The sequence below is a fragment of the Chlorocebus sabaeus genome, chromosome 20 (assembly GCF_047675955.1).
Source record: "Chlorocebus sabaeus isolate Y175 chromosome 20, mChlSab1.0.hap1, whole genome shotgun sequence".
In the NCBI taxonomy this organism is placed as follows: Eukaryota; Metazoa; Chordata; class Mammalia; order Primates; family Cercopithecidae; genus Chlorocebus; species Chlorocebus sabaeus.
The window spans coordinates 7,356,107-7,368,699 of record NC_132923.1 but is presented as its reverse complement, the minus strand read 5'-3'; the positions used below and the strand labels follow the sequence as shown (position 1 = coordinate 7,368,699).

At 53.4% G+C, this 12,593-nt stretch overlaps 1 protein-coding gene across 17 annotated transcripts in view; it reads right to left on the bottom strand.

Annotated features, from left to right (window-relative positions):
- ARHGEF2 (Rho/Rac guanine nucleotide exchange factor 2) overlaps positions 1-12,593 on the bottom strand; it is a 45,610-nt gene that overhangs the window by 20,675 nt on the left and 12,342 nt on the right. For 13 of the 17 annotated variants that reach the window (XR_012089918.1, XR_012089919.1, XR_012089920.1 and 10 more), the window contains 10 exons: positions 8,034-8,178; positions 5,699-5,766; positions 5,294-5,357; positions 4,513-4,642; positions 4,185-4,294; positions 3,871-4,014; positions 2,480-2,730; positions 2,140-2,265; positions 1,653-1,770; positions 1,205-1,453 (listed from right to left, as the gene is read on the bottom strand). Coding sequence is in view for 13 of the 17 variants with exons in the window: in XM_037997785.2 (XP_037853713.2) it covers positions 1,205-1,453; positions 1,653-1,770; positions 2,140-2,265; positions 2,480-2,730; positions 3,871-4,014; positions 4,185-4,294; positions 4,513-4,642; positions 5,294-5,357; positions 5,699-5,766; positions 8,034-8,178 (1,405 nt within the window). In the remaining 4 variants the exon portion in view is untranslated. The remainder of the gene's footprint in view (positions 1-1,204; positions 1,454-1,652; positions 1,771-2,139; positions 2,266-2,479; positions 2,731-3,870; positions 4,015-4,184; positions 4,295-4,512; positions 4,643-5,293; positions 5,358-5,698; positions 5,767-8,033; positions 8,179-12,593) is intronic. The other 4 variants (XM_037997786.2, XM_007976800.3, XM_037997793.2 and 1 more) reach the window with 1 other exon arrangement.

Below are 12,593 nucleotides of genomic sequence, written 5' to 3'. Positions count from 1 at the left end.
AATGTCACAATCAAGAAAACACACAGGGCCAGGCACAGTGGCTCGCATTTACAATCCCAGCACTTTGGGAGGCTGAGGCAGGACAATCAGGAGGCCAGGAGTTTGAGCAAGACTAGCCTGGGCAACATAGCAAGATCTTGTCTCTACAAAAAATTTTAAAATGTGCTGGGTGTGGTGGTGCAGGTCTGTAGTCCCAGTTACTCAGGAGTCTAAGTAAGGCAGAAGAATCACTTGAGCCCAGGAGTTTTGAGTTACAGTGAGCTATGACTGCACCACTGCATCCCAGCCTGAGCAACAAAGCGAGACCCTGTTTCTAAAAAAAAAAAAAAAAAAAGAGAGAAAACATACACTCCCCCTTTGCCCTTGGGGATTTTACTAAACTGTGGGCACACAGAAGGGGAGGGCTTTTGCTAAATGCTTCAGAAATAACGCTCTCCAGCCTTGCTATTTTTAATCCCCTATGGTTTATATTCTTAGCTGCTGCGTGGGAGGGATGGGAAGGAGAGAAAGGGATAAAGGAAAGAGACTGGTGAAGACTGACAATATCCAAACCCAGGGAGCAGGGATTTCATGACATAGGTCCAGAGGCTCAGGCAGGCTCTGGCCTCAGGAGCCTCAGGTATTACAGTTTCCTATTGTCCCTCACATCTCATCCCCAAAGCCAAGGCCTGCTATTCTCTTGCTTTGATTTAGGTGAGAAAGACTTTACCAGTGCAGACAAATTCTGGAAAGAGAACCTGGGAAAGTGTGCCCTGGCCCCTGATCTGCCCCCTCTGCCCCGCTGTCTCTTCTCCTCCCTGCCTGTCCTTCACCGGCTCAGTCCCCTCCTCTGGGCCTCCTCTGGCTGCACTCCCCAAAGCTCCTGCTTAGTCCCATCCCTGGTAGCTGGGATTCCAGGCGGGGGTAACAGCTGATCCTGTCCTCCAGTCTGAGAGCTTCTTTGTCTTCCTCAGTAAAACTAGTAGCTCTCTGGGCATTCAAGGACCAAAGAGATGATAAAATACTGATAGGGAAGGCCCTGTATGGTCCACAAAGTTAACTACAGAATTCAGGCTTTTGCTGCCACAGAGACCCCATTTTTCTCTCCCACTGAGTCTCACTGTCGTATGGGCTGCATAAAAAGAGGTTGATTCTAAGGCCTGAAGGCATCTCCCACTCTCCATCTGACTTTGAACTCCTGCCTAGTCTGCCAAGCAGGTCTGACCTTTGAAGCGCCCCGTTGCTGTCTTCCAGAGCAGGCAGCCATCGTGGATGAGTTTGCGCCGCAGAAGTTCCTCTCGGCCAAAGGGGCCCTTGCCAGGCACTGGGGTTTGGGCCCGAGGGTCCATGCGGTTGTAGATCTCCTGCAGACGGGCCCCTTTCTCCAGCTCATAAATATCCTGGTCCACATTGGACAGCAGCTCCTTCACTAGCCCCAGTGCTGTGGTCAGGTCCTGGCGTTCCTCCTCCATCCCTGGCACCGGGGGTTGGCATGGGGGACGGCTCAACCAGCTTCACTCACACCCCCGTTTCGTTCCCATCGTGTCTTGATTCCACTTTAGGGGCTGCCCAGGGTTTCACACCTGACCCCACCCTTCCTGTGGTCATCCCGAGCCTTTCCTCACCCCAGGTGGCTGTCTCCCAGCGGCCCTCTCCTGGGCCTGCCTACTCACCGTGGGAATGCTGCAGGATGCGGCCGATGAGTACTGGGTACTTGGTGATGCGCTGAGTCACCAGCAGGATGCACTCCTGTACCCCGTGCCGCTTGAGCACAGCAGAGCGGGTCACTTTCTACGAGGGAGGAGGCAGGGCTCAGGGCCAGAGGGGAGGGCAACGGAAAGGCCTGGTGCCTGAGCTCTGGTGCTGGCCCTGCTGTGGCCATTTACCTCTCACTGGCCTAAGTGACACATCTGGAAAATGGGGATAACAACGCCACAGGTTTGTTGTGAGGACCAACTGAAGGAGCAAAAAGTACTTGGGAAACTACCACAGCGTGCTCTAGCATTCTGAGGGGTTCCTGCTGACAGGATCCACATGTGGATGGTCCGCACGGGTGGCGAATGCCTGACCTCCATGTGGGTGCAGCTCACAGGCACAACCTCCGTGAGTCGGGGGTGTGGGTTTGAGTCATGAGTATGGGATCTGGAGAGGTCTGCTCACCCGGATGAATTGCTGGAAGCGTTTGTCTCGGGCATACAGCTCCTTATAGAGCTTTAAGGCCTTGGTGTGGCGGCTGCAGAACTCCGAGTAGGTCTTACGCATCTGCTCCGCGCTAGGACCTGAGAACTAGAAGTTGGTGGAGCAAGGCTAGGTCAGCATTCCCCCAAAGCCACACTTTACCCACTGGACACACCTCTGGCCTCCTGCCAAACAGGTTGGCTTCCTATTTCTCCAGCTCTCCCTGGCTCCCCTCCAACCCCTAGAGTTTAGACCCAAGAAATGCCCAACCCAGTCACACCTCCTTCCACGAATGTCACCCAGGAGTCCTGCCTTTTCCCACCTGGCTGATAAGCAGATCACCCAAGCGATGAATGACAAAGTTCCGGGTACTGCCAGGGCACAGGGCCTGGCGTCGGCGTTCTAATAGCTGGCTGAGGAAGCGTGTGTGGATGTCACTGAGCTCGTCCACGCAGGGGAACAGGCCCTGGACCACTCCCGGCTCCAACTGTAGCTCTTCCAGCATCCCCGTGCGGAAGAGGCGGGTCATGATCTTCAGTGTCCTCACGTGGTGCAGCTCTGTCTGGATTAGCTCTGTGGGGGACAATGGGACATTTGGCCTCTACCCTGACTTGGCTAAAACTGGTGGGGCCCTAGGATAAGGACCTCACAGTTCGCGTGAGGTTTTCAAGGTACCTTCCAGGTTAATATTCTGCATTATTATGATCTAAGATCATTTTCTAATCATTTTTATCTTTTAAAAAATTTATTATTTTTTTTTTTCCCAGAAATGAGGTCTTGCTCTGGTGCCCAGGCTGGAGTGTAGTGGCACAATGAGAACTCATTGCAGCCTCGAACTCCTGGGCTCAAGAGTTCAGCCTTCCAAGTAGCTGGGACTGTCTCAGCCTTCCAAGTAGCTGGGACTATAGGCACATGCCACCACACCTGACTAGTTCTTAAAAATATTTTTGAGAGAATAGAGGTCTTGCTTTATGGCCCAGGTTGGTCTCAAAATCCTGGCGTCAAGTGATCCTCCCACCTCGGCCTCCCAAATCGCTGAGATTATAGGCATGAGCCACCACGCCCAGTTCCATTTTTTATCTTTACACCTTATCATCTCAAGCTGTGAGCTATTTTAGGGTAAGAACCATATGTCTTCTACATGTCAAGGCTTCCCACAGTCTCCAGCACGGTGTTAAGCATGGAATAAGCACAGAGTAAAGACTGAAGATTGAGATAAAGAAGGGATAAAGAGAGGGTGTTGGAGACCAACAGCATCAAGAGGTGGGGACCTAGTGGGCAACCTGTGGGATACCAGGCAGGGTCTTGTAGGCCAAGAGGATATAAGGGAAAGGGTTTTGAGAGGTAGGTGCTGGTAGAAAGAAGGACACAGCCAAGTGCGGTGGCTCAGGTCTGTAATCCCAGCACTTTGGGAGGCTGAGGCGGGTGGATCATCTGAAGTCAGGAGTTTGAGACCAGCAGGGCTAACATGATGAAACCCCTGTCTCTACTAAAAATGCAAAAATTAGCCGGCATGGTGGCAGGCACCTGTAATGAGAATCGCTTGAACCTGGGAGGTGGAGGTTGCAGTGAGCCGAGATCATGCCACTGCACTTCAGCCTGGTTGAGAGAGTGAGACTCTATCTCAAAAAAACAAAAAACAAAAAAAAACCCAAGAAGGACGTAAACAGGACCTGGTGAAGGAAGAGGAAGACTTGGGTGGTCTTGGCTCACCATAGATGACATCCTGCTGCTTCATCACCTCCTTTTTATGCTGCTGCAGGAAGCTGCTGTCCACAGCAAGGCTCCAGGAGTCAGCTGCAAAGTCCTTCTCATCCATCTCAAAGTCACTCATCAGCTCATTGTAGATTACCTCTGCTGGACATTTGCAGGGCAAGCAACTCAGAGGTCTTGAGTTCCCTTTCCCGGGTCCCTGGCCCTTCTCTAGATCCCTTCCCTCCTTGCCCTTCCAGGCTACTCCTACCAGCCCCTCATCCCCAGCCCCTCTTCATCTTCCTCAGGGCTCCCCTGGGCCCAGGCCTGCTCACCTTCGTCAATGAGGGATTCCACTGATAGGGTTCGGTTCCGCATGTTGAGCGAGTCTGTGGACTGTGAGAGGATCCGGCGCAGCCCCAGGGGAGACTCATCATTGAAATGTCTGAAGAAAGTGGAGGCTGTCTGCATCACCCGCAGATGGGCAAGAGACCCCTTCCCAGGTAGGGAACGAAAGCCAGGATCCAAGAGGCAGCCCCCTTAAGTTCTCCTTATTTGTCTATCTACAGTTCTGAACTCAGGGATGGAAAGGGACCTCTCGGCACGCCCCTGGTCTCCACTGCCACACTGTCTCGCTGCCCCTTTCCCCAAACAGAGGCTCACCCAGCAATGTTGGTGGTGGAAACACTCTTGGCTAAAGACAAGGAGGAGCGGCCACGGCGGGAGCCTAGGAGGGACTGCCGGAAGCTGTCGGAGGGGTAGATGGCCGAGCTTGGCCGCTCCCGGATGGTTGCTGTGGGGGAGAGATGCCCAGCAGGCAAACATCAGACTCTGGTGCTTTCCAGGATTGAGGCCTCCCAGGCTCCTCAATGAGGAATGAGGCATCCTCTCACTCCACCTCAGCCCCCTCTAGTCAAGAAAGATGATAATGAGAATGCCACCTTACATTTGTGTAACACGCTAATGTTCACCAAGAGCTTTTTCTTACTTATCTCCTCCCTGACATAAGCCTATGAACAAACAGGAGCTCAGAAAGGCAAAAAGACTTGTCCAGGGTGACTTGGGTAATGGCTAGGTAGGGACTGAGGCTCTGCTCTTTATACCTAAGGACCATGCTCTTTCTGTTACATCAAAGCTGTCTGAACTGACACTTGACAGCTGCTACCAACACTCCCAAAATGCAGTGTAAATAACTGATAAAAATACAGGCTGTGGCCAGGCTCAGGCGACCACCCATCCCCAGCCCTCATGCCCATTTGGACTCTCCCTCCTGTCCCTAAGTCCAAGAGTCTGAACCATCTCCTAGGCCCCCACTATCTGCTTCCAATTGAGAAGAGGAAGGCGCTGTGCCTGGGAACAACCTTAGTGGGGCAGCAGAGTCCATGGGTTGAGCAGCCTGGGGTCCAGGGTCTTAGGGGACCTCCTCCACTCCCCAACTACTCACTCTTACTTCGAAGGGAGACGGACTGCAAGGCAGTGTTGTTCTTCAGCAGGGCTGCTTTCTGTTGCTGTGAGACAGAGAGCAGGAGAGAGATACCAAGAATGGCTATCACCCAAGGATCACCCAAAGAGGCATGGGGCAGGAGCTAGGTGGCCAGCCCCCTTAGGAGAAAGCTGGCACTGTAGTTAAGGGGATCAGGGTGGTTGAGCCCAGTGCTGCGGGGACATGTCTGCAGCAACAGGCCCGGCCTACTTGGGGCCCGAGGCCTGGGGTTGAGGGTCTGGGCTGCCCCTTGGTGAGGAGGTGGGGTGGTGAGAAACACAGGGTAGGGAATGAATGGAAAAGGCATGAGGGTACCACACACTCACTACCCTCTCCCCCAGCCCTCTGCCCTCCCTGCCGTCTCACCTTCTGCTTGACCTTGGTACAGTTGGCGAGGGTGTCTTTACAGCGGTTGTGGATAGTCACATTGCAGGCTGGGAGGGTGGGGTAGAGAGGGTGAAGGGAGGGCCGGGTGGTACAGGAGGGGACACACCCACATGCAGACACCCATCTCCTCCTGGCCACACAGTCCTCAGGGACTCTCCCCACTACCCCGACTTCTGGGCCATTACCACACCCCAGTCCCTCTCCTCCCACCTCCCTCTTCCTTCAAGCAGGAAATGAAGTGAGGGGGTATAGGTGCTGAATGAAATTAATCAATCAAGTGGGATGGGCAATCCTGACCCCAAGGTGGCCTGAAGGGTGGACCAGAGGGGAGCAGGGGTCACTGGCTGCCAGAGATGAGCTCAAGAAGCACGAAGGTGGTTGCGAATGGCAGATGGAAGAGAGGACTCCCACAGAACAGAAGATGGCACAGAGGCAGCCGGGATGGGGGCTAGGGGCAGAGGGGAAATTTACATTCCCTGAACTTTTATAATAGCAAATGTTCCACATTTACTTAATCCTAACCACCCATGGAGGGAGATTCAGTTATCCTCGTTTCACGTATGAGGAACCTGTCCTGAGTGGTTGAACCATCCGTCAGAGGTCACATGGCCAGTGGGAGAGCTGGGGTTTACACTGCGGTGGCCTGAATCCAAAGGCTGTGCTCCCTCACTTGCACCGCATGCCCTGCACTTTGGCTGGGCCTCAACAGCTCCAAGGCTGGTGGCTCCAGTGGTAAAGAAGGGACAGGCGCCTCCCCACCAAGCCTGGCCTTCTCCCTTCCAGGCCCAGGGAGTCCTGTTCCCCCAACTCAGGCAAATCCACAGCTCCCACACTCCATCTGCTTCTTCGCCATCCTCCACCCCACCTTGCCATGGGGTAGGAGAAAAGAAGAAAGGAGGATTCGCTGAGCCTAGGCACTGCGACCCTGGGCCGTGCCCTTCCCAGACATGCCCTCAGCTCCTGGCCCTCTCCAGCTTCCCCTTCCCCATCCAACGACACCGGAAACTCTGCTAACTCTTTCAGACAATACCCAGCACCACGCTCACTTCCACAAATACAAGGCAAACTGGGTGGAGCAGAGGGGGCAGACAGAAGTGGGGGTTGCAGCTGCCCCCACCCCCCTGAAGCTCCCTTCTCCTCCCCCCAACACTCAGCTCTCTGGATCGAACCTCCGCTTTCCACCTGCTCTCAAAATAGTGCTGCCCACCTCCCCTGTTCCCCTGGCAACAAGCTTCCGGATTGGGAATTTTGTCAGGTCTCTACAGGGATCTAGATTGGGGTTCCCTCCTCATCCTCACAACTCTAAATTGAACAGTGCGGAAAGTAGGGAGCCTTCACGGGTTGTTTTCTTTTCTTTTTTTTTTTTTTCTTTTTTTTTTTTTTGAGCGGTAGCAAGGTTTATTGTGAAGAGCAAAATGACAAAGCTTCCACTGCTTGGAAGGGGACCCGAGCAGGCTGCCCATCACTGGTTCTTTCCGGGGGTTCCTTCCCCAAGTTCCATAGGGATTTACAGGCTAGAGCTTTTGTCCGCTATTCAGTAGCATGTCACAATACCTTCGATCCTGCTCTAATCAGAGGCATCTCTGCCATAACTTCAGGAGGAACTGAAGGAGAGGGGGCAGCAGGAGCCCTCTGTATACTGGGAAAGGAAAGAATTCCTGGCTTATACTCCCTAAAGACAGGGCCACACTCAGATGTGGATGAAGGGCAGGAATTCTAACCCCTGCCCCCCAACACACACAGCCCTGCTACATTCCCTCTTTCTCACTAGAAATTTGAGATGAAGGCTCCTAATCCCATCTTCTGCTTGAAACAGCAGATTTCTATTGACCATAGTCAATAGAAAGAAAGGGGCAAGGGGACTGTGAAGTCCTGAATGCCCAGCTCTGCCCAGCAAGATGGGCAGAGCCAGCTGCAAGGCTGGCAGCTTTCCACCCAGTTCCTCTATCACCCCCCACCCCACCCCCTCCACACATACAACATTCCTGCTCCTACTCCAATCAGTTCCCCTAACCCTTAGCAGCTGTTCGGGGAGCAAGGGGGGTGCCTGGTGGATGACAGCTGCAAGAGGAGCCAGCCCAGCCTCCCCTCCCCCACATTCCCAGATAGTCCGGTTTATGCCATATTCCAACAGCCACCACCCCTCAGTGTGAGGACAGGGAGCAAGGGATCAAGCATCTGGCCCTGGCATTTGTGCCCAGCCGGAGATCAGAGAGAAGAGTGACCCTCATAGATCCAGGCAGAAAAAACAGATGAAAAGATCAGGGTCAGTGGGCACCGAGTCTGGGTGACTCTCAGGGTCCAAACAACTTACTTGGGCAGATGAGGGCTTCCTTGGCTGTGATGCTCTTGTTACAGGCATAGCACATGGTCATGCCTGAAACTGAGATGGTGGTGAAGAGGTGCCCATTGGTATAGCGGGCATCCTTGGCTTCCTTCATCTTCTCCTTTTCCCGGGTCTGTGGAAGGGATGAGAGGGAGAGGAAGTGAGGCTGGAAAATGCCGGGGTGCCTGAAGTCCAGAGAGACAGGCTGGGGGCAGAGGCAAGGAAGAAATGCCAGCCTGAGGATGCTGGAAAGACACCAGTTCCTAAAGCAGAGCCTGCAACTGAGTGTCAGAGGCAGCTGTCCAGGAATGACCAGGCCAGGCTCTGGGGCGGTCAGCCCGGATGGGTTCTGGGTCCCTGACCTACCTGGCCCCTGCGGCTGGGCTGCCTCCTGTTGCCACTCATCTCCCTGGCTCTAGGTCTCTGCGTCCTCACTCCACCTTCCCAGCCCTAGCTCTGCTCGCCCCCGAGCTGCTGTACTCTCCTCTCTGTGCTAGGGGGAAGATGCGCAGAGAGGAGGGGAGAGCAGGCGAAGCGGAGGGTGCCAGCTCACCAGCGCTTTCCAATCTATGGGAGTTAGCTCCTCTTATAACCATGACAACCAGTGTTGGAGCCGCTGTCTCTGTGGCAGTCACAGTGGGGGGGCAGGAGATCCCCTTGTTAGATTGGCTGAAGGGGGCAGAATGCCTCCCCTGCCACCCTCAACCCAGGGATCAGGATCCCAGACCTCTAACTCTTTTCACCAACCTTCAGCCTCAACACACAGGGCCTGTCTGGGAGGCAGCATGTCCCCTACTAACCTCAAGGCGAGGGCAGCTGCCTTTGGGTCACTCTTCCGCTCTGGAATCTTTAAGTAAGTAAGCTCAGCCAGCCATCTCGGTTGCTTCCAGCGGAAAATCTCTCCTGCAGTCTAACTTTTATCCCTCTCATACTACTCTCCAGAGTTAAAACCTAGGAGAGTTTCCTCAATTGCTCCTTACCCAACTGGTCTCTCCCATCCTAGGAAGTCCTTTCTGACATCTACCCTTCATCCTTCAGTGTTGGTCTCCGCAGAGATGGTGCATACCTTCCTCGGAGCCTCTGAGCCAGTGTTTCCCATCTCTGCTGTCTCCCGTTTTCCCCAGTGCCCCTGCCTCTGCAAGTCAAGTCATTCTCCCTGACCTCCAATCTGTCCCTCTTTAAGCCCCTGCGATTCCCAAAAAGCCTAAGAAGGTGAGAAGAGGGGGATATCACTCTTCCCACTATTCTAGGACCTTCCTCAGTTGTGACCTCCGATCTCTGGATTTTCCCTCCCCTCTTGGAGCAGGACTAGAAGCTGAGAAGACCACTCCCTCCAAGGTTTCTCAGGCTCTCAGAAATCAAAGAGCAGGATCCAGATGGCTGAGGGATCCAGATCTGCCAGATCCAGAAGCCCCAAGTCAGAGGACCTGGGCTGGGGACAGAGGATTACAGCTCAGCGGGAAGCACTCAGCCCAGACTCTAGGAGACCAGTACTGACTCAGCCAAGGCCACGCTAGCAGCTGAGAGGTGGAGGAGGGGAAGAGATGCACGGCCCTGGTGCTTGGGGCAGAAAAGGGTAGAAAGGGGAAGTGTGGAGGGGCTGAGTCAACAGTGCAGGGACAGAGGGCATGGGGCTACAGTGCCTAGGGTCTCAGAGCTTCCTGGTGGCCCAAGATCCTTCTCTTTCCTGCTTCTCCTCTCAAGCTCCAGGTTTGCCTGATGATGTCCAGAGCCCAGAGGTCTTGGGGTCAATCCCTTCTCCCCTTATACATCCTCCTCATCCCCAATCATCTATTGTTCGCATCCTCCTCCTGTCTCCTGGTCTCTCCATGTCCTCCCTTCTCCTCCCAGGGTCTCCCTCCTGGGCTCCTCCCGCTCTGCCTTCCCTTTCTCAGCCTTGCTTCTCCGCCACTGTTCTCCTCTCCCGCCCACAGCCTCTCTTCCCCTCCTCCTCACGCAGGCCAACTGCTCCTCTACCTAGGCTTATTCAGGAAGCTGAGCTGCCTCTAGCCTCGAACTCAAACCTCTAAACTGTTCTGGCCTCCTTTCTCCTATTCTGATACCTACCTACCTGGACCACTAGAAAATGCTCCCTTTGGTCTAACCTCCACCTATCTTGTGCCAAATTAAGCTCTTTAGAAGTTCGACTTCAGGTTGGGTGTGGTGGCTCACGCCTGTAATCCCATAATCCCAGCACTTTGGGAGGCCGAGGCAGGTGGATCACCCGAGGTCAGGAGTTTGAGACCAGCCTGGCCAACATGGTGAAACCCTGTCTCTACTAAAAATACAAAAATTAGCTGGGCGTGGTGGCGGGCACCCGTAATCCCAGCTACTTGGGAGGCTAAGGCAGGAGAATCACTTGAACCGGGGAGGTTGGAAGCTGCAGTGGGTTGAGATTGGGCCACTGCACTCCAGCCTGGGCCACAGAGTGAGACTCTGTCTCAAAAAAAAAAAAAAAAGAAGTTCAAATTCACCTTTGAATAATAACCTCACAGGACCTCAAATACCAAGTCCAAATATCTCTTCCCACTGCCATACCTTCTCCCTTTTCTCCTCCTCTCCTGCCCTCCCATCCTTCTATACAACAAAAACCAAAAGTTTGAGCACATATCACATTTGAATTAAAAGCAAGAGGCCGGCGAGGTGGCTCACACCTGTACTCCCAGCACTTTGTGGGGCTGAGATGGGAGGATCACTTGAGGCCAGGAGTTTGAGGACAGCCTGAGCAACACAGTGAGACCTATCTCTATAAAAAATAAAAATAAAAATAAAAACATAAGTAAAAGCAAGCCAGTTGAAAACAGTATTAAAAAAACAACATGACTGGACCAAGGTCACTCCAGAATGGGCAGTGCTGCAGCTCTGCCCCAGTGCTGCTACAAGTACCCTCTTCCACACCTGACCTCTGCCCTTTGCCCTCCACCCTCCCCCTGTGGCATCCACAAACACTCATCTGTTCGACCAGCTCAGATAGGGTGGCAAATGGAGGGAGAGGACTGGGGGAGCCAGAGAACAGGGTCTCTAGTGGCCCTTCCCCTCTCTGGCATCAATGTTCCACAGACAGCCCTGGTACTCTGGGCCCTGCCTCCTCCATCTCCCAACACTCACCCTCTCTCGAAGTGACCCCTGCTCTAGGTGGGCCAGCAGCGGGCAGCAGCCACAGCAGCAGCACATCCCAACACGGGCACTGCCCAGCAGCAAGCAGCCCTGGCACTGCCTAGTGCTATTGTCCCGGAGGTCGCCTGTGCCCGCCCCAGGGCTCGGGCTTCTGAGGATGGAAGGACACAGGGCCTGCTTACCAGTGGTGCCTGCTCTAGAGGTGGAGTGAGTGGGCTTGTTTGGTTCTTTGTCCTACTCTTTTCCAGGTATTCTTAAGATAATCACATTGGTCTCCCATTTACCCACGCTCAAGTAGGACAGCCCTTTGCCTCCAAGACCCAATCCATTCACGAAGAAAAAGGGCCCACTGCTCCACAATCTGTAACACCCACTCCAATGCTCAGAGGCCCTTCCTGCTTGGTTCAGTCCTTTGCTCTCCAGCATCTAGAGACATTTTTTTTTTCTTTTTCTTTCTTTTTTTTTTTTTTGTTTTGAGACAGGGTCTCACTCTGTTGCTCGGACTGGAGTGCATTGGCATGATCATGGCTCACTGCAGCCTTGATCTCCCGGGCTCAAGTGATCCTTCCATCTCAGCCCTCCAAATAGCTGGGACCACAGGCATGCATCATAATGCTCAGCTAATTTTTAAATTTTTTTTTTGTAGAGACAGGGTCTTGCTATGTTGCCCAGGCTGGTCTCGAACTCCTGGGATCAAGTGATCCTCCTGCCCCGGCCTCCCCAAAGTGCTGGAATTACAGGTGTGAATCACCACGCTCAGCCCTAGAGTCATTCTGTCTCTTTCTCACAAATCCCATGGGAAGTCCTTCCTGCTACACACCTTCATCCACACTACTGCTACATCAAGGATAAAGAAAGAACATGAAAGCCCTTACCACAATACCTGGTATACAATAGGCACCCAATACATGTCTCAAAATGAAAGAAAAGGAAGGAAGCAAAGAAGCAAGAAAGGATGTATAGACACCAAGACATGGGGTCTCAGCAGCACCCTGGCTCCTACTCTGGGAACCCTCTTCCTTCCTTATCAGAGCTTTAAAACCTTCTGTCTCTTCTTGTTTCTCCTTTCTCCCTCCTCCTGAAGAGCTCTAAGCCATTCTCTCCTATTTCCTTTGAGTTTAGATCCTGAGGGTTTCCTCTGGAAGTCAGAAGACCAACCCCAAATTTCCTTCCACTGTCATCCCAGATCTCAGTCACTTTCGGGAAAGAAAGACGGGGCCGGGCTGGGCGCAGTGGCTCACGCCTGTAATCCTAACACTTTGGGAGGCCGAGGCAGGCATATCACTTGAGGTCAAGGGTTTGAGACCAGCCTCAGTCAGGTCAAAACCCCATCTCTACGAAAACCCCATCTCTATGAAAAATACAAAAATTGGCCGGGTGTGGTGGTGAGTGCCTGTAATCCCAACAACTTAGGAGGCTGAGGCAGAACTG